The sequence below is a fragment of the Vidua macroura genome, chromosome 3 (genome assembly GCF_024509145.1).
Source record: "Vidua macroura isolate BioBank_ID:100142 chromosome 3, ASM2450914v1, whole genome shotgun sequence".
In the NCBI taxonomy this organism is placed as follows: Eukaryota; Metazoa; Chordata; class Aves; order Passeriformes; family Viduidae; genus Vidua; species Vidua macroura.
The window spans coordinates 13845000-13872957 of NC_071573.1; the positions used below are offsets into that span (position 1 = coordinate 13845000).

The 27958-nt window shown below is 39.6% G+C and overlaps 1 protein-coding gene across 1 annotated transcript; it reads right to left on the reverse strand.

Annotated features, from left to right (window-relative positions):
- Nucleotides 1–27958, reverse strand: LOC128805491 (opsin-5-like). Its single transcript, XM_053974233.1, has 6 exons — nt 27838–27958; nt 19160–19365; nt 5678–5777; nt 4267–4371; nt 1111–1334; nt 1–441 (listed from the first exon to the last, which is right to left on the reverse strand). Exons 1-6 carry the CDS (start codon nt 27956–27958, stop codon nt 1–3), a joined length of 1197 nt encoding a protein of 398 aa, XP_053830208.1.

Genomic DNA, 27958 nt, shown 5'->3' on the forward strand with positions numbered 1-27958 from the left:
TTACAATCTATCACATTCAATATTGGGGTTATTGGATGGTGTATCGAGAATACCAAAATACACTTCCCTGTTTGCTGGAGGTGGGGTGTTGGTTGGGCTTCCCACCCCGGAATCAGGGCTTGGTGCGGGGTGCATTTCTGGTGCATACTTCTCTTCTTTCTGAGAAGGCTGTGGCTGCTTTGGTTTGAGGTTTTTGAAACGTTTGAGCTTCACAGGGTCCTTGACTTCCTTGGCACAATGGAACAAGATGAAAATGTCCCTTCGAAATTTGGAGCTCATTCCAAAGTAGATAATGGGATTGTAGAAGCTGGCAGACTTAGCAAACAAACTGGCAAGGATGCTGGTAAGGTTGGGCACAGGGTGACCATAGGCAGACCATATAGAGATGACAGCATATGGTGACCATGCAATAATAAAGGCTGTGCAAATGACAATAGAAACCTAAAAGACAGAAGAAGAATAATCTTAAGTCTATTTTGGAAGACTACATCAGGGGAGCAAAACACTGAGAATAATAACTTGAACACTTGGCTGGAAGGGAAAGGTCTGGATTGCCCTGAGGGTATGGCTTATAGGAGAATATGGGCAAGCAAATGTTTTGTTTTGATGCAGCCAGGAAGACCTAGGAGCTACATATTGAATTTTGGCGTGGTGGTGTGGTTGAGAAATGCCTCATCTAACAGAATGAAAATAGCTGCATTCCTATATGTTTATATGAATACAGAGGGTTTCAGGTCGACTTAACTAAACAGTGAGTAAACTGAAATCTCCACTCTAACTTCTGAGTATGCTCAGAAGTACTGTAACTTCTGAAAGAAAACAGCATATGCCAAACCAAATTTTTGGGGTTTGTGCTGTATAACCCACTCCAATTATATTTAGATTATTTTTGAAATGTGATGTAGCACCAATATTAACCAGTTGATGCAGTAGAAATTTTAAACAAACCTCATATTCTTCACTGACTTCAGACTCTGTCACTAGAGTTATAAAGAAAAAAAATGAAATGTAATTGGTTGGTTTTGTTCTCCTCTGTTCTAGTGGAGATCAATTTTTGGAAAGACAGATTTAATTGAGATGAATCCCACCCAATATGAAACCCAAACTCACCCTGGTCACGTCCCGCTCTATTCTCCTCTGTCTGTCTGTGGGATCACCCAGTCCTGTCATTGCATGGCTTAGTTTGACAGTGTTGATGATTGACACATATGAGAAGACCATGACTATGACAGGTAGGAAAAAACAGCAGATGAAAATGGAGACGATATAGGACTTGTAGATTGTAGAGAAGTTGGCTTTTGCCCAGTCTATCTCACATGTGCCATACATGCGATCTGGAAAGCAAGAATAAATTGGTTAGCATTTTTAGAATATTGATCTGCTTTTGAGCAATTAATTTATTAGTTAAAATTCTGTATTTTTGTTCTGTTAAGCACTACAGAATTAATTGCTCTTTCTGATTTAATGAGACATGACATTACTTACTACATAAACAAATTTTCAAGACCATTTAAAATTTAACAATTTTTAATGTGTATTATCATTCTGTTGAGTTTGTACTGCTAATGTAAATCCATAATGCACAAACTGTTGTTTCAGGATAGGAAACTGTGGCACTTTATTTAAAAAAAAAATAAAGGTTTTACATCCTTGATTAATAAGTACTGTTATTTGTCATAATACTCTATATAGTAACTTCCTAAGATGGGCGCTGTAACAGCATAACAAGGAATTCCATAGACAATATGCCAAATGTAAAAAGTCACTACTTACATAAATAATTAAGCAGGAAATAAAAATACTGATGCTTCTTGAGGTAATGGAACTTCTACTGCAGTGAGAGCCATGAGACTAAATTGATATAGCTAATGATAAAGACTATGAGAAGATGAAACATATAAATATTTAGAAAGATATGAGACCTTTCGATAAATGGGAAATACATAGTCCTGCAACACAGAGATGCAGACGTTTAGAAATGAAGTCAGGCAGATTACAGGGTCTACCACGAGTGAGACACTAGCTGATCAGGGGCTTAAGGAAAAGGCAGTGGGAATAATGCGTAGTCTCTGGCTTGAACACTTTTATGAATAACAGTTGACTTCTTTAGGTCGCCTAATGTGTTTGCAAAGATGTCCTGATAGAAAACTTGAATTCTATAACCTTCGAGGTTTTTCTGTAGATTGTGAATTGTGTATTTTTCTTTTTAAGTAGAAAAAACTGCAGGGTTTGTTTTTGGTTTTTTTGTTTTTTCTGACAGCTATGGCAACAAATTGAATTACAAATAAATAAAGCATGAATCCAAATTAGGAAAATCAAGTATTAACAGGTCCTGGAGATACAATACATGTGAAGACTACATGATTTAGCAGCAGATCTCTCCCTAACATCCAGTGGTAATTTTGAAGAAAACAAATTCCATTAATTCCCCACAGGTGATAGGAGATTTAAACAGAAGGAATTAAATGAGCAAAAGCTTAAAATCTCTTTTGAATTCTCATCAAAAAGAGATCAGTATTTTTATCACCAAAAGCTCTAGATGTTGCTATATGAATGTGTTCTGTAATAGAAATAGATTTTTCTCTCCTTCGCCTTTTTCATCAGTAGACTTCAAGATTCAAAAACATAACTGTAAAATCTGGCTTAATTCTGGGTTTCTGCTTTTGAAAACTTTTGCCTGAAAAATGAAACCAGCGTCCAGATGACAGGAAAAGAAAATCCAGCAGATTTTCTGCAAGTCAGAATTCACAGCTATGTTTTTCCCCTCCACAGGGACAAAACCAAGTGATTTTCCTAAAAATTGGTGGGGTCCTGGAGGCCCCTGAAGATACTGTGTTGTAGTGAAAGGCTCAAGGCAGCCAGATGTAATGTGCTGTGCTCTGCTGCTGCCTGCTGCTGGATTTCCACATCTCTGTGGGTGCTCTCACTGGAGGTGTGTTTAGAGACAGCCCAGGAACCCAAAATTGCTGTGAGTGTCAGCAGGAGAAAGCACTCCTAGAAGAAGTCTTGAAAAACATTGTCAAGGAATTGAATTCAAACAGGGTCCATGGAGGCACCTGAATGTCCTGACAAAGTAGCGTCGCCCAAAAAGTTCCTGACTCAATTTTAAGGCCAAAACCAGACAACAGAAGTCCCCCGATAAATGAAGAGCTGGTAGATTAATGTAAAAAGAACACAGATCACCAGAAGATAGACAGGAAATACACAGAAAATACACAGAAGATACACAGTCCAAAACAACCAAGTTTATGGCAGTCCAGAGTGCAAAAATATGACATAAAATTCAGACAGTCTAATGAACAGTTTAATTTGTCTCAAACCAAAGGTCCATTGAGGCTGTATCTTGGGAGTGTTTTGGTTTGTGGCGGATAGAATATTTAACCAACCATAGGAACAGCTGCTTTTCTCACACCCATACTTCAAGGGTCCAGAGATATCTCAAAGCTTCCATACTTAGTAAATAAGAGAATATATGCACATAGTTGCTTCAGTAAGTCTCCATAGATTTCATGACTTCAGAAAAGAATGCAGAGGCCTACAGAATCCAGACAGGAAATGGCTGGACAATGTCAGTCACATGATTTCAGTTGTTGGGACTTCTGTATCATTTCCATTTGTTCCTAGATATTTGGTTTGTCAAATTCTTACAGGCTTAAATTGAGACAATTTCTCCATCCATATCTGGTCTGTCACATGCCTTAGCCACTGAATTTCTGCAGTGTTCACGACACAAATTTTTTCCTTTTTTCCCTCACCCTCCTTTTTTGATATGGCCTTTTCTTGTGCCCTAATTCTTTCTTGGACTGACGAACTTTCCAACACCTTTGAGTTCCTTTGCTATGTAAGTTTATATATTTTCAGTAAATTGTTTTGCCAAATCTTTCTGGCTTGTCTTATTTAGTTACAAGTTTAACTTGCTGGAACTTATGTTCTTTGCTAGTTTCTTAAACTTGACAGTTTTTGAAGGATGTCTTTTGATAGTTTTCTTTATCTCATTGCTTAACCATGCCAAGTATTTCTGGCCTCTCTTTTTTCCATAGGCAATATGCACTTGGTCCAAGACTTTCCTGTGATATCTTCAAAAAATCTCTTTATAGCTGATACCAAAGCAGGCAGCACTCTGCGCCTACGTCACGCACAATGAATGATTTCCTCAGTTCCACTGATAATCAGTCTGGTTAATCACAAACAGCAAGAAAGAAAGGTAAGTTTATCTTTGTTCAGTGGAGAGGTGCCAAGTAAGTACAACTGAGTACAACCTGTTACCTGTATAACTGCCCCAGCCAAGCAATGGAGCTGCAGACCAGAAGAAAGCGGCCACCCAAATGAGAACCAGAGCCACCGACATGCTGCTGTTGCTGATGCAGTGACCTGCAATGGCATGCTTAGGTCAGAAAATAGTACTTGGAAAGGCAAACATATATCTGAAATCCAAATGCACTGCTATTAAAAAAAATTAAGGTAGAAAAATGCATATTCATAAGAAAAGTTTGATTTTGAAAGCATCTGTCAAGCTTGTGTTCCCACTGAAGAGTGGAAATGAATGGTTTTTAAGCAGGAGACAATGAGTTTGTTGAGAGCTCTGGAATTAGCTAATTCTGTGTTAGACTCATGCTTTGTAATTTTGTAAAATGCAGGATACAATTGTATTTTACATAGAAATTAACAAGATAAATCTAAATTTGGGGGATTTTCTTATTCCCATCAAGTTTTTTCCCTGTTAAAAAGGAGAAAATAGCCCAGCCTGTATTAGCCTTTTGATACAAAAGATTCAATCTCTCCTGCTGTTGCCATACCCTGTGGTTATTTCTTCATTTATGTGGGAAATATTTATGAGTCTCCCAATTTCTGTTCCTCAGCATTTCTGTAACGTTATACTGGGTACTTGCTCAAATTTACTTGAGATTCAAACATAAGTTATGCACACCATCAGATGGATATGTGGTAGAGCTTCACAAAAGAGAAATGTGGGTTTTAAATATGACTTCTTAACAGGCAATGATTAGAAGATGTAGGATTACATCACAGCAAAACTCCATCAGCTTCAGCAGCAGTTTGTGCTCAAAGTTAACTTCAACAAGTCTATAATTGCACCAAACTGCAGAAGAACTTTCTGTGGAAAAAATTACCTCCCTGAAGTTCTTATCTCAGCAAGTACTCCTTGTGCTAGTAAAGAGAAAAACTCATCTGATGCATCCTATGTACTCACACATGCTTTCCCTGCAGACATTGGTAGGTTCCTGCCTGAAAGATGGTACAAGCCAATTGCAGCAAAAGCATGAAAATTGATCTGATCCCTGACCAGAAACCTCTCAAACATCATCTCATAGAAGATAAAATATTTTTCAGTGAGATCCAGACAAGGATGTATAACTTAGGAGCAATTTGAGTCATATTTTGAGGAATACAGAGGGTCAGCAGTGCCTGTGGTACCTTTAGCACAAGGATTAATTTACCCATGGTGACCTGAGTGTACCTCTAATAATTTGGCTCTTACTGGAGTTAACCCTGAAGGATTCTATGTAAATATGTTTGTAATGTAAATGACTGTATTATGTCCTGGTTTTCAATGTGTTTAATTTATATTTAATATAGCCTGCCTGACTGATAATAGTGACTGAGAGAAATACAGATTTGCACCAGGTTCAGTGAAGGCAGAACTGCCTTTATTCCTTACCTCTCTCAGGGTGGCAGCCTTTGATATAGCGTGTCACACTGATCACTGTAAGGGTATTAATGCTAGCCAGGCCAAAGAGGAGTGTCAGGAAGCCATCAACCTGAAAAACAAAGCAGTACAGGATGTTCTGTTACTGCAGAGAGTAGAGGGGGAAAAGAATCACAGGAATTTCTCCTGTCATTTTCATGTTAATGAACTCAAAAGTTTTTCCAGAAACACAACTAGCAGGGAAACACAAAATGTCAGGTGCAGTTATCTTCTGTAGGATCAGTGAGCAAGTAAATGTTCAAAAATTATATAAGTGCTCTGTCATGTACATACAATAAGCAAGCAAGCACACCCTTACATCTATGTTTCCCTTAAATGACTTGCTAAATGAAGGAGAAAAACTTTGAACTGGAGAGAAGAAAAGCCCTGAACAGGCAAAAATGCCTGGATGTAGCTGCCCTGTTTATACAGAACAAACATGCAAACTGATCCTAAGAAATTTAGGCCAAAGAGGGAAGAATGTAGGAGGTGAAGGGCTGGGTTGAGTGAGAAAATATCTTTTTTTTTTTTTTTATTACCTCAAAACCTAAATAGATCCAGCAGATTGAGTCTCAATGTCTGGTGTTGCTGGTTGTCTGCTATTTCTGAAGCCCTGATCCTCAGCCCCTCGCTGTGATGCAGGCAGAGCCATGCAGCTCTGTGGCTCCTGCTGACATCAGTGCCTCAGCCACATTGCGGGATGGCCACAGCCCTGTGAGCTTCACGGCCGGGTGTAACCGGGAAGTTCTGTTGGCTGTAGCGGACATGGATGCAGCCATCTGCTAGGGAGCACTCTATGGCTGGGAAATGACCCAGGCAAAATGCTGACAGCCAATCCCTTATTGTTTTGGAATCTTAAAAGGATATGTTAAACTGTCCAGAGCAGAGGAGCTCTTGAAGGTGCCACTTTTACACCTAGTGAAGCAAGAATATTAAGCGTCTCTGGACAGTAACTTGACATTAAAATACTGACATTTTTGGTGGAAAGGCACATCATTAGTATACAGGAACAAACTCTGTCTTTGTATGAATGGGCACAGCTCCTGTGGAATTCAGTTTATCCCAGCACTGGATCTGGGGCTTTAATCCAGGCTTAAATCTAAGACCCTGGCAGATTGTATAAATTAAATTGGTTGAAGGGTTAGAAAAAGGACAGCTTCATCACTTCTTTCACTGGTGCTTTTTCTTACTACCAGTGTCCTCATGTTGACTCTAAATACTTCTTAAACTTTTACAGACCCACCACATTTTAAACACATGCAAGGCTTGCTACTACAAGAATCTACACTCACCTGTGCTCTGATTACAGTCAGCTCATGCTTGGTGTATGAATGCAACCATGCTTAAAACAGACTTTCCTGGATGTCTCAGCTGCTTGCCAGAAGCTGAACTTGGCTGAATTTGGCCTGCTGTGTGCTGTGGATGTTGGTGAAATACCTGGATATGTAAATGTGCTCTGCATTTCATTAGCCTTACTGGTGCAAACAGCTGCCACCTCTCCGTTTGCTCTAACAATGCTTCATAGATGCGGAAAACATAATGACCATAATCTTAAGGAATTGCAATAGTTATTAGATTAGAAAGGAAGCAGTATTTCAACAAGGATGCAAATAAACACTTTGAAATTAAGCCTAAAGAGCTATGAGATTGAATACTAGAAGAGCAGAACAGGCTTCCCACTGTGTATCATAGGCCAATGTTAAAATCAGGGGTGTTTTTCTGAAATAGATCTGTTGGTTTTATCACTGGCAGATGTGACCATTTTCCTTCTACCCTTCTTCCCTGATGTCAGACCAAAGAGAGACAATCATATCAAGTGATTGGTTCAAACAGCCTTTGAGGACACCTACAAGGGAGGAAGGTGGGCCTAAAAATACACTCTTGGCCTTTAAGATGAAGCTGTCACCATAAGAAAGAAAAAGTTTTCTTTGGAAATATTTTCTTTGGAGCGGTGCCTTGTTAAAATAAAATACCACATGTGGTCAGTACCACATCTTGTTTGCATACTATTTCATACCATCATTTCATCAGATCTTCTGCAGCTGTGGGGGCTACCAGCAGAGACATTACCAGGGCCAAATGGTTTGTAAGTGGCTAAGTGGCAGCAGCCTCCCAGGGCAGTTGTCACTGCCCCCATGCTAGCCACAGGCTCAGTGGCTCGGGAACAGTGACAGTGGGAAACATTATGAAGCAGAGGGAGCTCTGGGGATGACAAGAGCTTGGATGGAATGAATAAAAGAGGTAAATGTTGGCTTTCAAACTGCAGAACAGCCCATACAGGAGCCACAGCATCTGGAACATTTAACCACGAGAGACCATCCAACAGGCTGCTTTGGGAGCATGGTACTCAGACCACTCTTGTCCCAAACTTTTATTGGCAACAAGTGGCTTTTGAGCCCTACTATGCATAAACCATTTCCCAGCAAGTTTGTCAATGCTGCAACACTTTTATATCATTGTCATTTAGACATATGTCCTCTGAAGAAAACAAGGGATCTTCCTCTAGATATAGCCAATTCACTTCAAGCTTACACCTACTGGATTTGGAAGAAAGATCTCTGCTACTTTTTTTGCTCTTGAACACACAGCACTGACTGTAGGTAGCAAGGCAACTGCTAGGCACCCAAGTAGGCAACAACAGAAAAACTGCTTTAACATTGTCCCAATTTCTATAGACAGAGATTAATATCTGCATGTTACAAAAATGTGTGATAATTTCAGTTTTCTGCATCTTTAAAGATATATGGAATGACAGCCAAGGAAATACTAGACTAGTAAATAACATTTAATTACTTTGGAAGATTGATGCTCTTCCCCTTACACAGTTCTGGTTTTCCTTTATTCTACCCCCCAGCCAGCTCCTTCCTTCCATAGTCATAATACTTCCATTTTTGTTTAATGCAATTTTTCCCTTCCTATTATTAATTATGATCAAATAGCAGCAGTGTTAACAGGCAGTAATGAATTCTGACATAAACACAAAGTTGATTGCATGGTAATTTTAATACACCAGCTTTCCTTTTTACCCATTAAGAAGCAGAAGTAGATTAGCAATTTTAAAAGCTTTCTCTCAAGTGCTCTACCAGCATTACTCCCTTGGCTATATAGATATGCATGGAAGGTGCTCATTATCTTTATGCTGCCTGGAAGCTAAGACACAACTGAAGAAAAAATTGTGGGTTTTTTTCTGCTTTGTACTTGTGCCTGACTTTAAATTTCACTAATGCTCTTGGAGCACTATTTACAACCCACAATACATAGAGCTCCTACTGCATGCAAATTCATTTGCTTCAACACAGAAAGAGTTAGGAATCCCCAGTGCACTATGAACATTTTAGTTGTGAGCTTGGGTGTGCCTCACTTTTACTACCTTTAATACTTATGAATCCCTACCGATTCATAAGGGTTGTCTTCATTTAAAGCAGAGTAAAATATAACCTATTGTTCATAATACTGGATTAACAGAGGTTTAATTGCACAAAAGCAGACTGCCAAAATAGCTATTATTTTTCACTTTGGGCCAAAACATTGATCTCACCAGCCACAAAGGCTGCCTCACTCCCTCCTCTGGCCAACTGGTAAATCTGTTGCAATTTCCCAAAGTCCATTTGTTTCCCTTCAGAACCACAGCATCCTGTATTTTTCTTCTATTGAAAATGAGATAATGAATATATAAAGAAAAGCATAAACTTCTAAGAAGGTTTATTTGCCCACAGCATATACTTAAAGTTACCACAATAAACTCTTTCAGAATTACTATTCTTTTAAAATACAGATCAGATTATTCTGAGATCATAATGAAATTAGATAACGGCAATCAACCTCATTCAACATCAAGAAATGAAAAAGCATTTAAATCAATCTTCAAGAAACACATTTGTAAAAGCAATTGTAGATACCTTGGAATAGATTTTTTAAAATTAAAAACTTAACTTTAAATTTAACAATTTCTTAAAGTTTGAAGTAAATGAAAAAATATTCCCCTTGAGTCTGATGATAAAGTAATGATCCTATCTCTTAAATATACTATGATGTGTCACCTGGACTACAGTAACTCTAGTATCAGAGGTTCTAGAAGGACTACTGAGTTCAATAATCAAAATTAGTCTTCACAAAAGACTACTTAAAACCCACAATGCATAGTGCTCCTAAAGGACTCAGATAGTTTCTTTGAGATTTTCTACAATACAGGAGGTGAAAGAGACTTACCATTTACTACAGTTCCCACAACACCTTTTGCTCATGAGACATTGTTGTGGTATGTTTGCATCCTGCCTTTTAAAATGTCTCAATAGGCTTCAAGGGTAGCTGTGCTTAGAGGTGATGGCATCAACCCAAGCCATTAGAGGGCTCTGATACAAATGCCCCTCCATGTATAAGTAAACAATGAGAACTGATATGCTACAGGATTAGAGAGTTTAAACCATTAACTGAGAGCATCAGACATCCAGTATTTTGCACTCAAAGTGATTAAATCTTTCTGTGGCTGGCATATATTCTAAAGATAGAAAACTATGAATGCAGTATTTAGACTATACTATTATGTGTCCAGATATGTAATTAAACTAATTATACTATATAGTAAATGTATGTTCAGTGCCACTATTAATATATGCAGGTCAAGTTTTGGCTTTAGTAAACCTGGGGAACCCAGTTTCATCTACCAGGTTAATCAATTAAGGTTCAAGGTATACTTTAGGCTGACCTTTAGCTACTGTAGTTGTAGCCTCTCAGGCCACAATTTCTAACCCCAGTTGTACCTGCCCCTATCAAGGAGCACATCTATGAATGCAGCAACCCTAGCACTGGCAAGGATGCCCTTGAGGGCATGGCATTTAATGAACAGATAGAAATTGCTTGCAGAGTTTCCTTACACAGCCTCATCAGATAAAAATCTTACTTCAAGTAGTCCATCTCCAAATGCTTGGGAACACACCTGCTTTCTAGCTCTGGGTAGATGCCATGGAATCATGGCAGGTTTATGCCTCTCACATCCCCCTGTGAAGAATAAACTGGGAGCATGTAGTTCATACCACCAGATGATCCAGACACACTGGAAAGATTCCCATCTTCAGGTTAAATGCTGAATTGCCATTGTCTTTCTGTGAATTAGTGTAGAGGGAAATTAAGAAGCACTAGATAGGAAAATCTAGCATTGCCCTTTGGGAACATCTGTGCTACGCTGTAAAATTAATTTCAGTGTGCCTGAGCCAAAACTCCTCTCCACTGTAGTGACGTTAATTCAGAGTCTACTTGTTTATTGTCAGCATCACCATTAATACAAATAAACAAGTACACAGATAAAAGAAGAGTCACCCGTCTCATCTTTACATTACCACAGAAGGCAAGGCTTGGCTTTGTGGCCTGTACGTAACTGAAATCCATGCACATCAGATTAAAATAATTTTCTTTTTTTTTTTTTTTTTTAAGTATTTTCTTTTCCATTTCAGAACGTCGTGTTAAATGTCTCTTGAGGTTTATACACTTCAAGGCAATCAGAGGTACCAATGTTCATGGACTTTTTCAGGACAGCACAGAGACTACAAATGACCCTACACATTCTCCAAAGTATAATCCTCTGTGCTGCTTCCCAACAAGAAGGAATCTGCTTATGTAGCCACCCTCAGGTTTATACAAGGACACCTCTGACTGCTGGCTGAATGCCTAGAATTGAGCTTGTTCTTCTGCTCAGGAAGGTCTTAGGCAAAAGGCAGGGCAGGTTAGTGATGGCACCGGCTCAAACTTAAGTGACCAAGACAAGAACAATGTTATTTTCCTGAAAACCTGAAAAAGCTGCATGGCTACTAGCAGATCTCCTCTTAGGTTAACACTCTTGTCCCCTATGGGTCCTGTACCAAAATAACAGGAGAGTCACAAGAATTTCCAAGGAGTCCTAGTAGACCAGGGAGAGCATGGAAAAAAGTATAAAAGATACAGTTTATTCTTGGCCTTAAAGAGTGATATGGAAACCCACCAGAGGCAACGTCATCCCTTTCTGCAGTGGTGTGGAAGTCCTGGATGTCATGTCATATACAGCCCATTGCAAGCAGCAGTCATCTTGTCATTGATTCACTCAGCACAAGATCTAGGTGTGATTTACTGATTTACTTCCTAAGTACTATCAGTGTACTCACTTAATGGAAAATTTTTTGTGATAGAGAAGATGAGTACATGTGAGATAGAATTATATTTACAAATTTTATCAGAGTGATATTTTCATTTCAGATGAAATTTTGCTTAAAAGCCAGTGAGAGGATGTGGCACACAGAGAGGAGTCAGAAGAATATTATTTGTTCAGCCCTATGGTGAGAAGATCTTGAATGATGAAGGAGTGATGGATAGCATTTTTTTGAAAGAAAACATTTAATATCTTAGACATCAGCACAGAAGGATGTGGAAGGCTACTATTTTCCACATGGAGAAATAAGAAAAGGGTATTTCAAAGCCCTCTGGAAGGAAAAGCAAGTACAGAAATCAAAACTTAGGCTTTGTAAATTCCTGGTTCTGTAGGATCACTCTTAGACAAGGAATGCCCAATCCAGGCAGCAGTGTGTGGTTTGACCCAGTGCTTGGGTGTCACAGCAGGGGCTACATCAGACTTGTTAAACAAGGAAACAGACAGTTTGGGCATTCATAAATTTTCACTACCAAATATATAACTCACCTAATTAGTCGCAATTGACTGCAGAAATACTCATTTAGAGGAAAATGAAGGAGAATTCATGACTAATGGAAACTGGCGGAACTTCCCCGAAGTCACATTAGTTACACTGAAATGATCTTCTACGTTGCTAATGATTCTGCTTGTGCAAAGGCAGTCTTTCCTCCCTTCCCTGCAGATGAAGTATTTTTCTCATTAAAATTCAACTCACAGATGTCTACATGAGTTGCCTTTACCTCTTTGACTGCAATGTATACACTCTTTAGATTATATGAAGGCAGATCAGAAATAAAGAAATAGGGAAGACTACTACCTCAGCAACTTTATATTTCAGTATCCAAATCTCAGGTAGGCAAGGAAACAAGAATGAGGATACATTCCAGTGTTCATAATTGAGCTATAAATTTGTTTCAGAAAAAGTGAAGGAAAAAATTAATGGATGATGGAGCAATGTGAATGGAGGATTACGCTGGAACAAGCCTGACAAACAATGCATACAGACATTTGGCAGCAGTGGCTGTCTGTCCTCAGTAATCTCCCCAGAAGCTCTACTGGGAAGGAAGTAAAAAGAAAACTTGGAAGGTGTAATTTTGGCCCTTCCCATCTGACATTGCTTTTATTACTGGACTTAACATGGACTGTGGAGCTACCACTGGTCTTTCATCTCCACAGAATGTGAGGGAGTACCACTCCACACAAAGTAATGTGTAAACACTTCCTTGGTATTTATAAAACACATAAAATCACTAACCAAGTCAAGAGAGTCAGTAGTCCCGCTACATAAACAATTGATTGGTTTGATGAGTCATGTTAAATGGACAGAAATCAATGTGCTCCAAATTTACTGTGTTTGTAAGAGCATAAATGCCTTTAGGGTTTTTGATTTATCAGACAATTTACAGAAGATTTCGCTAAAAGAGGAAAGTATTAATCCTCTCTTTCCTCCTCAGACAAGATTTAGCAATATTTTACAATCTATGTATAGGAAGAGATAAATGCATGTTCTGAGAAAGCAAATGCTATTAATAAACACAAAAGAATTTATTCAAGACTGAAAGCTCTGCCCTCAAAACTTCTGAAAAGAGGCCATGTGTTTTCATCATACTTTTCTCAGCATTTCCTACTGTTGCAATTTTCTTTTTGGTGTTTCAGATATTCAGTTCTAATTTTTACAAAAGGTGGACACTATTTCTTCTCACAAATGTCATGAGAGAGCCTTAGATATTTAATAACACCCAAAATATTGGAGTTTTTTAGGTGCTAGCAAGAGGGAGTGGCTGGAAGTTGAATCTCCAAAAAGGGGCAAGGGCTAATGTGCTCAGCTCTGCAGGCTTTAGTCACTTTCCTGGTGAGAGGAGGATTGTGGCTCTGAGCTCTGCTCCTAGATTGGAGATGGCAAAGCTGGTGAGCAAATGAGGCTCCTAAGGAAACCAACAGAACAAGGTGATGGACATGCCTCACCCTCTGCTTGATTTTTCATATTTTACTTCTCAACACAAAAGATTGTGATTCCTTGGTATTCTCAGCCATTTCCTTCCCTTAACTGTACAAGACCTTTCAAAAATTAACAGTGCCACTGAAAAAAGCAGAGGGATTGCTGACCCATTCCCCCTTTACCCCCAGGGACTGTGTGGGAGAGCTGGATTTACTTTGGAGCCCAGACCCAGGACTATTCATCATAAGGGGGGGCCCAGCAATTGCTAAAGCAAACAAATACTGGGACTAGAGACTAAAAGAGGCTCCCTACCTTAGTGCCAGACATCCATTGGAGAGAAGGGAACCCTCCTTGTCCAACAGCAGCATTGTTAAAACAGGGATTTTGCACATCTAATTTAGCTTTTCTTAGACATCCCTATTTATCTGGGATTTCAGATGGCAGCTTGATCAGCTACACCACCACAATCTGGAAAGTCTGATGAAGACATCTGTGGGCCACTTACTCCTCAATACATACACACTAAGTCTGGTGCTTCCAGATAATTTTGACTTCTTGGGCACACAATGACCTTTTGGGATGCACATACTCTACAGATCTGGTGCTGTCAGGCAAACTGCATGAGTATATTAGGGTTTACAGAGTGGAACAATACCTGTGTGCAGTGTGGGGCTTACTGCTGACGACCACATTGCCATGTGCTCCTGTCCAGGGTATGCCAGACAGGAATAAATAAGCGCTGTGTGAAGCATGGAAGCACTGCAGGATTCAAAACCAGATTTCCTCCCTGCTTTATAGTAAACCCAGCCACAGGAGAAACAGTCAATTCTCTCTCTTCTGCTCCCCTCAGTGTCTTTATTATTGTGCACAATATGAAGCAGTGCTGTGAGGCTGAAGGCAGGTCCTTGAAGGCTGGTCCTTGTGATGGTGAGGGTGGGCTGCAGGGACAGAGTCAGTGGGAGCTGGATCCTGTCACGTAAGCTACTCTGGTGCTCACTAACACCTCAAAGTGGAACTTTTTTAAAAAATGGGTGCTCCAGAGGATGTTTCTGTGCAGAGACAGATCTGCTGGGGATGCTCTGGCACCATCTGGCTGGCCAGATGGACTGGGAATACCTAGGCTGACAGTGAGGTGAGTGCATCTGTGGTAAGAATGTCAGTCAGCACGTCAGGGACAGGGGGTATGTCTGTGACGGTACCGTGACCTGGAAATATCCACCCTGTGCTCTGGGATGCACAGCCCAAACACATCTTACACCTAAGAAATGGTCAGAAATAAGAAATGTGTTTTAAAAGAAGCCTATGCCAACAGAGTGAGCACATTGTAAGAACAGTCAGTTTTCTTGATCCTCACAGTAAAACCTTTAAGTCTTTGAAAAATTAATATTTAAATAACCAAACTGCATTATCAAAAATAATTTTTAAAAATTAGAAAAGTGAAGTACTGGAAATAAATTTAAATTGAAGTACCAGGATTATGAAGGATTTAAAATTCTAAGGCGCTCCACAGTCAATTTATTTTCAGATATGACTGCAATGTACCTATGGAGTTCAGATAGGTTACAGTCCTTTCCCTGTATTTAGAGGCCTCCTGAAATCTGCATCTTTTGTTGTATTTGCCACATGATTCAAAAATACAAGAAAAACTTTGTCATTTGATAAATAAAACTCAGAAGAAGCCATATTTGCCTGTTGACAATGAGTATTTCTTTACTTCCTACGTGTAGGAACATTTGCACACAATGTTACTGGTTCCACTGCAACTTCTGGTTCAGTTGAACATACAAATAAAAAATATCTGAAGGACAAAAATATATCCTGAGATAGCTTTTCACTAGGAATATGGTCAGTGGGGGAACAGATGGCTCTTGGTCACTGGGTTACATTCCCTGACCTGAAATTTACCAGATGAACCAGATACTTACTGATCATATTGGGAGAGGCTAAAAAATGGATGTGCCAGAGACTGACTGTCCTTCCTCTGTCCAGTTCAGGAATGAGACAGTGGTAGAGCAGAGGTATAAAAGTGAAAGTAGATGCCAAAAGCCACCATTGGAAAACTGTATTTGTACAGAGCATTGAGCAGAGGCAGCATTCGATACAGATGTACCATGTAACCTCATCCCTGAGAGAAGAGCCCTATCAGGCACAAAAAATAATGTTTGGCATGAGAAAGAAAAGTGTTGTTTTTTCCATAGAGAGGAGGAGAACAGAAGAACTCCTCTCTGTCCCTTTCAGCAGGTATGCAGTGAGATTGTCCTGGTAGCTGGAGATACATCTTTTGTTACAGAGAGTTTTCAAAGACCAGGCTGTTTTGAGAGAAGTACTCTTTGTCTGCCTTTCCCCCACTCCCTTCAACCACAGCAGCCAAGGATGGTGAATCTTAATGTTGAAAAATGTTACCCGAGGGCACAGAAGGAGACCCGAGTCAGAGGAAAACAAAATAGTTAAGTGGATTAAGTGAGGTGAGCTCATGAAATTTCTTCATAAAAAGAAATGACAGGCCAGCTTGGGAAAATAACATTTTCCTAAGCGTTCCTGACAGCAGAAGCTGATCAATAGGAGCAAATGTGTAGTGAACCAGACAATGACAGAAAACCAAATAAGGCTGTCCTCTGGACTCAGCAAAACAAACCAAGTAAGGGAAAACACACGGGCCATACTAAGGAAAGAGCCAGGCTCATGTGTGCTAAGTGCCACCCCAGCTACTTGCAGAGGAGCCTGAGTGCATGAGGAGAGCCAGAGACATCGACTTCAGCTGGTCCCAACAGAAAGCCTGGGCTTTACCTTCATGGCACAAAGGTCCTCATTCCTCATGTTCTGCCTGTGAGACCCCTTCTAGAAAAACTACTAAATCAGACTACAGCAATCAACACACTATTGCTTTTCAACATTAAACATTTTCAGAATTACCTTTGTGCTGGTTGCCTACACACATGTGGTAGATTTCACATTTTTTTTAATGCACAGAAGCTTCCTGCTATTTCTGCACAATATTCTTACTAGAATCCAGCCACTCTATTTCCGTAACATATTTTTTCATCACTGGCTTCTGTTTTAAGTTTATTAATCAAGAAGATGGGTGTCAGGGTTTACACACATTTTGGAGGTTCCCCAAGACAGAACAAAATCTCAGTGGAAATAGGAATCCTACATGATGTTCTCTCAACAAGCTATAACCAGCTTGACCACTCAACAAGCCACAACAAATCCAAACTTAATTCAAAGTACAAGTTGACTTTTCCACACTACCATTCATTTTAATTAGTATTAATAACAGTATAAATTCATATTTGGAATTGTTAGTGTTACTCTCTAGAGCCTACAGAGCAGAAACTTTAATTTGTTGCAAATCAGAGGGTTGAGAAAAGCCAATGCATTATTAGTATCCTGCACAAAGTCTTTGGATCCCAATACCTTTAAACTTTGCTTGATATCCAAATTTTACAAATGAATACCATTTAAAACAAGAAGATCCAAACCAAATTACTTAACACACTCTGACCAACAAAATATCTGGGCACCCTGAAAAAGTTATGGACATTTCTCCCCTTGAAAAGGCAGTTCAAGTACAGCAAGATTAAGCACACATCCATCTCACAAAGTTCAAGCACCCCTTTATCCCAATATTTTTAAATCTTAAAAAAAAAGGTGAGATCATCATAACAAGATTTAGTAGCTCCAAGTCAGCCAAAGAGGGATTCCCAAGCAGAAGCATCATGAAAGAAATCTGTAAGGCTGCTGACAGAAGTTCCCATGCAAACCAAGATGCAGAGACAGAGTGTGCCATGCCTTGCCAATTCCTCTGTGTGCTGTTTTTTACAGCCCAAAACAAGGAGCCACAGTACAGACAGGGCTCTGAAAGAGCTTGGGGTAGGAATGCAGGAAGGTCATTCAATGTTACTTCTTTCAACCTTGTGAGTTGTAAGCATTAAGTTATGCCACTGACCTTGGGTCAGGATTTCACACTGAATGGCTTACCCTGTCTTACACAGGAAATCTGCAACAAAGCTAGAACTGAACCTGGAGATGCAGATTTTACCTTTCCTTTCTCAGTCATAGCTCTAACCTTCCTTGAAAGAGGGGGAAAATATGCATCTGTTTAATTCCAAATATGGGTGTGAATCTTACAGTTTTCAGGTATGTGCTTATTTATCTGGTGACTTCAAAGTTTTCCATTAATGAAAAAATTCAGAGTTTCTGCTCAAAAGACCTTAGATTGCAACTGTAGGCAATCTCATTAGAGAAAGGGTGCTATTTTGCTGAGGAAATAATTAGCTTCATTTTGATAAATCCTTTTTCTGTCAAATGACTATAGAGATACATTTTAAACAATAAAATAATAATTTTTTAGATCAAGCTACAGCTCCTAGATTAATCAGTGTCCTGCAGGAAGTCTTCCTTTCTGCATAAACAGAATCTGTTTATTGAATGGAGGGGACATGACCTGTAAATGTTCTTTCATCTATGTTGCACAATAGCTCAACTTCCTCCTTAAAAAAAACCAAAAAAACAAAAAAACCAACAAAACCCCCAAAAACCCAAAAAAACCAACAAAAAACCAAGCCTCCAAGAAAAGAGGATTATTTTTCTCTCCCTTTTCCTTCATCATGATCTTTCTTACACCTTGCCGTAGGCTATCCTGTCATTTTCAGATTTTTGATTCCCTGATGAAACAGAGCATAATCTTTCTCACAGATGTTGCTGAAAGCACCAGGGAGCCAGCTTTGTGCCTATGTGTTCATGGGGTGCATTTATATTCTGCCCACACAGGTATGTTTCGGAATTAACAATAATAACTTTTTCCAAGTACTCCAACAAAGAGCTGCCTCCAAGATCAGGGATGACTGTGCCATAAAGTTAAATCACTCATTCTACCACAGGCAATGAATCAACTGAAAGTTTAGAAATGTGATTGAAGAGCTACAACTGAGTTAGTGCAAAATGTTGCATGATAAAATGTATGGTTATGCCCAAATGCCATGTGGACGTTTTGCTCTACAAGCCTTGTCAAGCAGGAGTCAACATTGGCACTTTAACATTTGTCTTAAAGCAACAACCAGGTTAGCTTCAGGTGACCTGAAGACAAACACAGCCTATGCCTTGATTTTCCAACATGAGTGTAAACTCTGACATGAAGTAAAAAACACCAAACTAGTAAGAACTGTTGCCACTGAAAATTGGTGAAGCACCAACCCAATGCATAAATTTATAGGTGCAACAAAAGAGAACACACTCCTTTTGAAAGGTTAGTGACTACCTCCTTTCATGATTTGGGTGCTGTCTGGTTATTTATATACACCACACCCAGAGAAACAGCTACACCCCTTTTGTCTAATTTAGTGTAATCCAGTCTTACCTGGCAAGTCCATATTGACGTGATAATGAATCCATCATCTCTGAAGACATTGAAGATTTCAATGATGCCCCGTGAATAACCAAACACGGAGATACTGGCATCTGACACTGCCAAGTTAAATGTGAGGTAGTCGGTAGGCTGCAGAACATGTCTTTGTTTATACAGGACAAAAATCACAATGCTGTTTCCAAACCAAGACAACCAACCTGGAAAAAAAAATTAAATCCATGGAACTTGATGATCTTTAAGGTCCCTTCCAACTCAGTCCATTCTACAATTCTATAAATCAAAAAGTAAATAAAGAAAGAAGCCGTTGAGTGTGTAAATATGACATATCTTCTAAAATTCCCTTTTGTTCCATTGGAAGTATATTAAACCAGATTATTGACTAGAAAACTATGCATGAAACCTTTTTGAGCAGCTGGGTGCATTTCAGAAGTAGGAGCAAGTAATTGAGTGTAGCAATAAAGCAGAACAAAACCAAAGAGCTGCTGCTACACCTACTGAAGATGCACCATTTAAGGATCTAAAGTGGATTTTTTCCCTGAAGTTTTTTTTCTTCCTTAAGTGGATAGATGAAACTCGTAAGTGTTAAACCTGGGAAAATAGGAAGAAAGAAAGATTGGTAGAGTGGAGCAGAGACTACAAGCAGTCTGCCAAAATCTGCAGCTGTTTAAGTTCCTCATATACAATAATGGATACAGAAAGTTCACGCATGTAGCCAGAGGGCTGCTTTATCAGTTCTCCTTAGAAAAGGGCAGCTAATACAACTAGATTTCTTCTCTCAGAACAATCTAGGATCTCCTTGCAGCAAAGTCTGTCCCAGATGTGAATATTTTTCAGTAATGCACATGACAATCCATATGAAGAGAATATTTGCAATAGAACTTCAAAGTCTCTTTTATTTAATTTTTCAGAAAGTTGCATTCTCTCTTACTCTCCAGGAACAGAGATGCTAGGCTTGTGTCTAAGTATGTGAGCAAAACACAAGGGAGATAATGGCAAAGCTGGTGAAAGTCAGACACTTACTCTGCTGGAGAGACCTGGAGTTTCCAAATGTTCACAGATATTGCTCTGCCCATCAGTGCAAGACCCTAGTGACTTGCATCCACTTTTTGAAATTACGTAGATGTATAGAGATGAATGACTTTTAACAGAAAGTACATTGATAAGTGTCAGGCTCAGTGTTGAAAATGTGGCTTAGCCAGTTAAGGGGGTGGAGGGCTGAGCAGCAGGTCAGGCAGCACCTGGATCCCTGCTGGCTCCTGCTTCTATCCCACAAACCAGCTCTGCCACTTCTGACATTGGTGACCTCACTTCACCTTGGCAAGGTAGAACAAGACATGACTTCTTTTGAATGTCTGCTGCCTATGACAGGATAAGGAATGCAACACCTGGTGCCTTATGCCAGGTTACAATATTACCAAGTGAGGGAGAAAAGAGCTGACCCACAGCCCTCTGCCCAGGCACAAACAGTAGATACCCCAGAATAAGGCTGCTGTATATTGACCCAGCAAGAGATGAACAAACACAATAAAGAGGGATGTGACATGATGGCTCTGCACAGCACCTCTGGATATTCAAAGGAGTCTGTGCTATGAAAGATGGCTGATAGATTTAATGTTGTAGCAAGAGGGCAGCTGCCTTCCTTCAGGAAGCACCACGTCAATGTCAAGGATCCAGCACTTCACTGCCAGGCTGCTGTGGCTAGGAAGAGAGGGGAGAAGATTGTCCCTCAAACTCCAGGCCATGTGGGAGTCTCAGGAGATGAAATGTCAAAGAGCAAGGCACCTGTTTAAAGAAAGAGACTGGGCAGATACCTCCCGGTGCTCCGGGTACTTTGGAATGGGAGGGAGGTGGTTGATGGGACAGTCTCTGTATGGCTCGATGAACTGCTTCTTCTGTAGAGCAATTTACTTTTAATAGTTTCTTTTTGCTGCATTGCCAAGCTGCTGCTTCTCTTCCTTGTTTAGTAAATGCACATAGTTTACTGAACAGTATTTGAACTGGGAAGAGCTGAAATGTCAGCGTATGGTATTGACAAGAAATAGTCACTGGTGAGATGATACACTGAGATACACACATACATTCTATATATACCTTGTTACAAGATCAGCAATAATAAATATATCTTGTTCTGGCCACTAGGTGACAATGTTTCTTAATCAAGTCTTGTTTTGAACAACTGCATGCACTTTAACTCAGAGATTTTCTGACTTTTATTTGAGTCTAGGTATTATAAATAGGCAGAGCAGGGCACTGGGGGAGGAAGGTTTTGGGAATGAATGAGGATAGCCTGCAATGCAAATGTGGGAGTTGTGTTGTTTATGTATGTTGATTCTACCCTCTGCAAGGTTAGATAGTTATCAAGGCAGTACGTATGAAATATTTTTCCCTGTCCATATGAAGACATAGTGCTAAAATAGCAGACAAAATAAAATGGCACCTCCTTTGTAAATAGCAAAATTTTGCTAGTGCATTGTAATGGATAGGAGGGCTACCCTCACAGTGTCAGACACCTGCCCTTCCTGGCAACATACAGAGCAAATTCCCCCTAGCCTGGACGGTAAGGGAGTTTTCAGGTAAAGTGTCTTAAAGAAGAACTTGAGCAAAACATCACATCAAACAACATTGCACATTTTAGAGCAATGAGAGGTGAGAGAGATACAGTACTTGTGATAATTTTTGGGAATTACATTCCCAAACTGAGGTTGGAGATGAGGGAAGCATTGAGGGGCATAAGGTTACAGAGTATGATTTCTGCAGGTAAGCACAGTCCTTTTAAGCAAAGCAGTGGAGAACCTGCACCATCATATCCAGTCCCTAAAATGGTCTGTCTGGGTAGTAGACCATATTCGTTTGGATTTAAAAAAACCCAAAGAAATGGAAGAAAATCAGTTCTTAGTAAACCATGCAATAATCAAATCAGTGGTCACATAAAAGTGCTGTCAACTAGAGTAGTGACTATGGGACACTGGATCTCTGTGCTAGCAGATACATGTGCTGCCTGTATTGACTGACTGACTTAAAAAACCTAAACCAGACCACCCCAAAACAGAAAATCACCCAAACCAAACAACCCCTCTCCCTTCCTCTCCCAAGCCCTGACAGCGTAACAGGGAACAAGGTTGAAAATTCAAGGCAAGCAGAGCAATAGTACTGACACTCAGTGAGGGTAGAGATCTCCTCAACTGTATTTCAGGTGGTGTGTGCCTCAGGGGACATCAGAGGTAGATCAAGAGTCCAGAAAGAAACCTCTGAACTTTTGAAGTGCCTCCATGTTACCAGGTGTCATCTCAGTAAAAAAGAATATAGAAAAGAAAAAACTGAGGGAACTTGTTCCATCTTTGGCAAGCTGTCACTAATATTCTCATAAGAGTATGCAGAAAAAAACTCAAACCAACCCCAGAATCCAAACCCAGCATACTAAGGCAATCCTGGTGAAAAAAGACAGATTTCAACTCAGGTCAAAATGTGGTGAGAGAGAAAAAAAAATAGCAGCTAGGTAGAAACTGAGCACTGCCACCCAGCATAAGTTCAGACAGGGACTGCCACTTCTTTCCCATAAGCCAGTCTGACTTGAGTTGTTCATCAGAGAGATGCTGGATCTTCTGATGTGGCAAAATACACAGATAATATGCAAATACTTCAGTAGTTTTACAAATATTGTGAGGTAGGAGGAATAGGATGGACAGCAGTATTAAAAATGTTGTATTGCCCCTATATAATTCAGTAGTAATCCTTCTCCTGGAATTACACTCTCTAAGAGAGCATTTTAATCCACAGATGTCAAAAGCACTCCACAAGGGAGTCTGGTGCTGTTATCCATGATTTCTTATGGAGGAGCAGAAGAGCTGCCAAGCAAGCTGGTGAAAGTTAGCTGGCTTGGCAGCCCTTCAGCTATTCACAAACTCCTGTGTCAGTGTGATGCCCACCAACTCATGCAAAGAAAGCACTAGAAAAGTAGCCAGAAAGAGTGACTAAAGAGACTGAAAATCTTTCTGCTGAAAGCAACTGAGAACACTGAGATTGTTTAACTCTAAGAATATTGAAAAAGTACATTGTAATTTTAAAAATATTTCTGTCAAATCACTCCATCCTGTGCATTCAGACATGCCCTATGTTTTTGTCATGTACCTGAGATGGTCACTGAACAAGTAATAAGCACTTGAGGCTGCATGCAGTTTCATTGTTAACTTTGTTTCTGAAGAACTAAATTTGGCACAAGTTAATTGATTGCTGTGAACTGGTCATCTACATTTCCAGTAGATTAGTTCACCTGTGCCCAGCCAAAATAGGTTATTATGCATTCTACTTAGACTTGCTTTTATTAGACATTGTTGCATGGCCTTTACTTGTAAAACCTGGCAAGACTGAAATAGAAAAATGGGCATTTCAACTCAGCCAACTCATTAAAATATATATGAAGCCTTAAATGGAAGAATTCAAGAAGTGAGAGCAAAAGGTGAGGCTCAGTGTCACAAGACAAACTAAACTCTTTCCTCAGCAAATAACCTTCCACTAGGACAGAAATTGGATTGAGCATCTTAATGCAGAGCAGGCATGAATGAAATCAATAACTTACGCAGCTACACATACACAAGCATAAATGCCTATCAGAAGAGGCTTGCTGCAAAAGATTTTCCACCCAGAAAACTTTAATTAAAACAGTGATAAAATCCAGAGAATTCGCAAAGCTGTCATTAACTGCTGAAACTGTGAAGTGACCCTACTCTGTTTTCAGCCTTCACTGCCAATTATACACACACAATATCCTGTCCAGGGCATATTGCCAGTTCTGGCAGGAAGGAAAAGAGTCATCTTGTTTTAGACTTGACAAAGCATGGACAGATTATTTGTTCAATAAATGCAATCATTTTGGGGATGAATGTTCTGTGAATAGCTTGTTTCCTTTCCCACCTTCTCAGATTTATCTGTCAAACAAAATCCTAAAATAACACTCATTCTGTCACTTGTCAAGTAGCAGTTTACTATTACCATTCGGAAGTGTGTGCCTTTTAAAGGCATGTTTGGATCTTGTGGTCTGTTCTGATGGGATTGGTAATGCACTCAGCATGCCTTTCTGATGGAAGCACTTACAAAAAGTCAGAATTTGCCCTCTAATAAATACTCTCTCCTATTGACTTAAAATTTTCTTTTATGCCTCATATTTACTCTAACAGGCCCAGTTAAGAGTGAAATGAGGGTAAGCAAACAGAGAACAAATTATGCATAAATGTAGGAAAAAACCCAACTTAAGAATTCCAGTTAATAATTATGAAGCAAAAAAGCTTTATATTTTTTTCCCCATGTCTAGAAGCCAGCAGCAGTGGGCAGTGTTTTTAAATTGTACCTCATAATTTAAACTGTACAAGGATTTTCCACAGTACTGCACCACTTATGGCATAGGCAAAAAGGGGTTAGATGTAAACCCAGCACCACGACAAGCTCTCACCTGTCTGTTGGAGACAGTTTTGAGCTCATTGAAGGGAATGATGGGAGTAGAATGTTGCCTTCAGAAAGAGGATGCTGACACAGATGACCTAGTGCAGGGTAATACAGTGGTTGCTATCACTCTTAGAGTCCCTCTAAGAGGGGATCACTGCTGTCCAATGGGCATTGCACCTTCCCCCCACTTTGCTGATCCCCTGGCCAAAGCATTAACAAGGAGAATGATGGATCAGTGGCGTGGGTGTCAAGAAGCAGTGCAGTGGTCTCAACGTCCATCAGCATTTGCAAAACGCACCACGCGCTTCCTGCTGGTTTGCTCGTGATGTCAGCTTGTGACACCACTGCACTCAGGCTTCCATGCAGGGTGCTGAGGAGCCCTCACCTGGATCCAATACTGCCTGGCTGCTGTACCACGTACAACGCATACATCAGTGTCCTGTCTGCCACAAATGACAGCTGTGCTACCTGTCACCTGTGAGAATTTCCAGGAGGGGACATACAGAGGCCTTATCTCAGCAAAAGGTGTTAGACCATGGCTCTTGGATATTCATGACCTCTGTCAGGATGAGTGACTCCAGGAAGACTTGGCCAAATGTAGTTAGGTTTTTGGGACTTTATCCTGCGAAGGTGAGAAGATTCAGAGGAACCCCATCTTCTGGATAAATGCTAATACGAATCACATACATCTCTTTAGTTTTGGAAAAGTACATCAGAACTTGAAAGAAGCTGCACTGCCATACTTAAATTCAAAAGAAAAACACTTACTAACTAGAGAAGTGTTATCACTGAAGCCATTTTCCAAGGCATCAAAAAACCCAAGAGTATCAAATATGAGCATCTTTGGGGCTTTGTGTAAGGAAGTATCTGTAGAGTCCTGCCAATGCAGACTGTCCTGCCAGAGCCCTAAAGCACCAGAGGTACAGGAAGCTAGCACATGGACTGGCCTTTTTTCTCTGCTGCCAGAAGGGAAAGAGGGTGTCTGTGTGACAGAGAACTTGCTCTGCCACATCACAGCTCCCTGGATAGAATGAGTTATTGGTGTACATTAAACTAATAACTATAAATTGCTGTGGCTAGTGCTTGCAGAACTGTGACAGTAGACCTTTGAGGAGATAAGAAATCAGGACTTTCCTGATTTATGTATAACTAACAGATTTTTTTCAAAAGTTATAATTTCCAAAAGGTATACCTACATCCATCAGTTTTAACCAGATCTACACTACACTTAACTCGGAGTAGTGCTTCTGTTGGTTGTACATACTCTGCAAGAAAAGGAACTTAAGTTTTGAATCTTGAGGTAAGTTTCAAAACAGCAGATATGACATGCAAAGTGCTTGTAAGCTTGGCTGAAGGATCTGAAGAAATCAAACCCCAACAGCCTAAAGGCTCGGGCACCTAGATATTTGCAAGATGTGAGATCACTACCAGGAAGCAGTGGAGGAGAACATCCCTGCTGGTTGATTGATGGAAGAAGTATGAACTACCAGTACGATGAAGAGGCAATACTGGGAGGGATCAGTAGAGTTGATAGAGTGTAAATACGAATGTGAATAGTGATGGCAAGACCCTGCTTGGATGCTGTATTCAGTCCTGGCTATAAGGCTGAGATAAATAAATATAATTACCCCCTGCCCCCCAGTCAACAAACCAACAAAATAAAATTCCCTCAATTGCTAAATAGAGGAATACAGAGGTAGACCTCAAGGTATGATTGTTCCTTCAGGAACATAGATTGGCCATAGGATGTCATTCACAAGCAAAAATTTATTTCAATTAAAAGGAATGACCAAAAATTGTATAAAGTTGTTGCGATCACTTCAGCTAAGAATTTAGGTGAAGGCTCCTATCCAACAGAGGGACAAAATCAGGAACATGCTTTCAATTGGAAGAGTGATAACAACCCCAAAAAACCCCTAGCCAGTTACATGAGGGAGCTTAATAGCTGTGTAAATGAGATTATACGTCGTCTCAGTAGGGGACTGGCCTTGCTGACCTAAGACGTTCTTTCTAGTCTTAAGTGCAACTGCTTAATTCTTTAGCTGATGGTGCAGACATTTCCCAGCCATTCACAAGGGGATACACAGATATGAATGGAGTGGGCATAAATTGGAATACCTCTGATTTACCTTACAACCACTCTCCTAAGATAGAAGCCATATATATTTCTACTAGAATCTCTGTTTTTGTTCTAAGCACAACTTTCCCTAGTTTCTATAGATCAAAATTAGGAAGTCTCATGTAAACATAGTAAAATACTTAGTATTTAACATTCTTATTTCCACAGGTTTTTGTCAAATGTAAGAGGGCTAATAAGTTAATTGAAATATGTAATAAGTTAAGAATAAAAAAAATCGGTTAGGCCAATCATTTAAAAATAGAAAAAATTTTCTATGTCTTCTAACCATGCTGTTTAGAAGAATAGATTTAATAAAAGTTAAATTTTCTTCTATTTTTCTGTGAGGCTCTATGGTTGAAATTTTTTATTACCTAGCATGCTTGTACCCTTTGAAATTTCAAAAAGTTTCCTTGTGTTAGGCAGTAAGTCTACCTAAAATAGATAATATTAAAAAAAAAAAAAACAACCAAAATTACATGGTATCAGAGTGCATTTATACTGAGTACCATTTTCAACCATTTATACACTTACAGTAGCTGTCTTCCAGTGGAACTAAAAGAAACACTTGGTATTGTGATTGTTAACACAGGATAAGGTTCTAGTACTTAGATCTTTCTCAAAGTCTACTTGAAGAAGTCAACTTCTGTATGCATCCAGCATTTAAAGCACCAACAATACAAAAATTTCAAGTTAAGAACCACAAAACATATTTTGTGTCTCTCCAGAAGATAACTGTAGGATGCCAACTGACTGTCAACAGCTACAACTCTGAAAATCAGGGAACATTTATTCAGCGCTACTAAAATACAAGAAAACACGGAATTATCATGTACTTCTGATAAGGTACTTCTTTTTTCTTCCCATTTATTAAGCTTAATGAACATTAGTTGAAAGTTTACAGGCTTGAATATTTATTTTTCCTCAAGATTTCTGCATAGATTATAAATCTCTTTTTAACAAAAGCAAGATGTACTTCTCTGATGTTGCAATTGCTGAAAAAAAAAGCTACATTTTCTACCATCCTGTTCCATTAGGGATAAAATGAATCACTTTGAATTTGCTAACAACATCTATTTAAGAGTTTCCTTTCACACCCAAGCCAAATACCTACCTAAAGCCAACAGGTAGAAACCTATGATAGTCTCTCCTTGCTCTGTTACAGCTGCCTCTCTGGTCAGAAAACTGATGTTGTTGTTCCTCCAAGGTGCCTGTGCAGAAAACTGGACAGACAT

What these genes read in the sequence shown, in the direction of transcription:
- LOC128805491 (XM_053974233.1), bottom strand. Translation starts at nt 27,958, where the DNA reads ATGTCTGTCCAGTTTTCTGCACAGGCACCTTGGAGGAACAACAACATC. An exon ending in TTTCTACCTGTTGGCTTTAG is followed by an intron (nt 19,366 to 27,837) that starts GTAGGTATTTGG and finishes TTTTTTTTCCAG; the next exon opens with GTTGGTTGTCTTGGTTTGGA. An exon ending in TGGCTGGGGCAGTTATACAG is followed by an intron (nt 1,335 to 4,266) that starts GTAACAGGTTGT and finishes CTTGCTTTCCAG; the next exon opens with ATCGCATGTATGGCACATGT.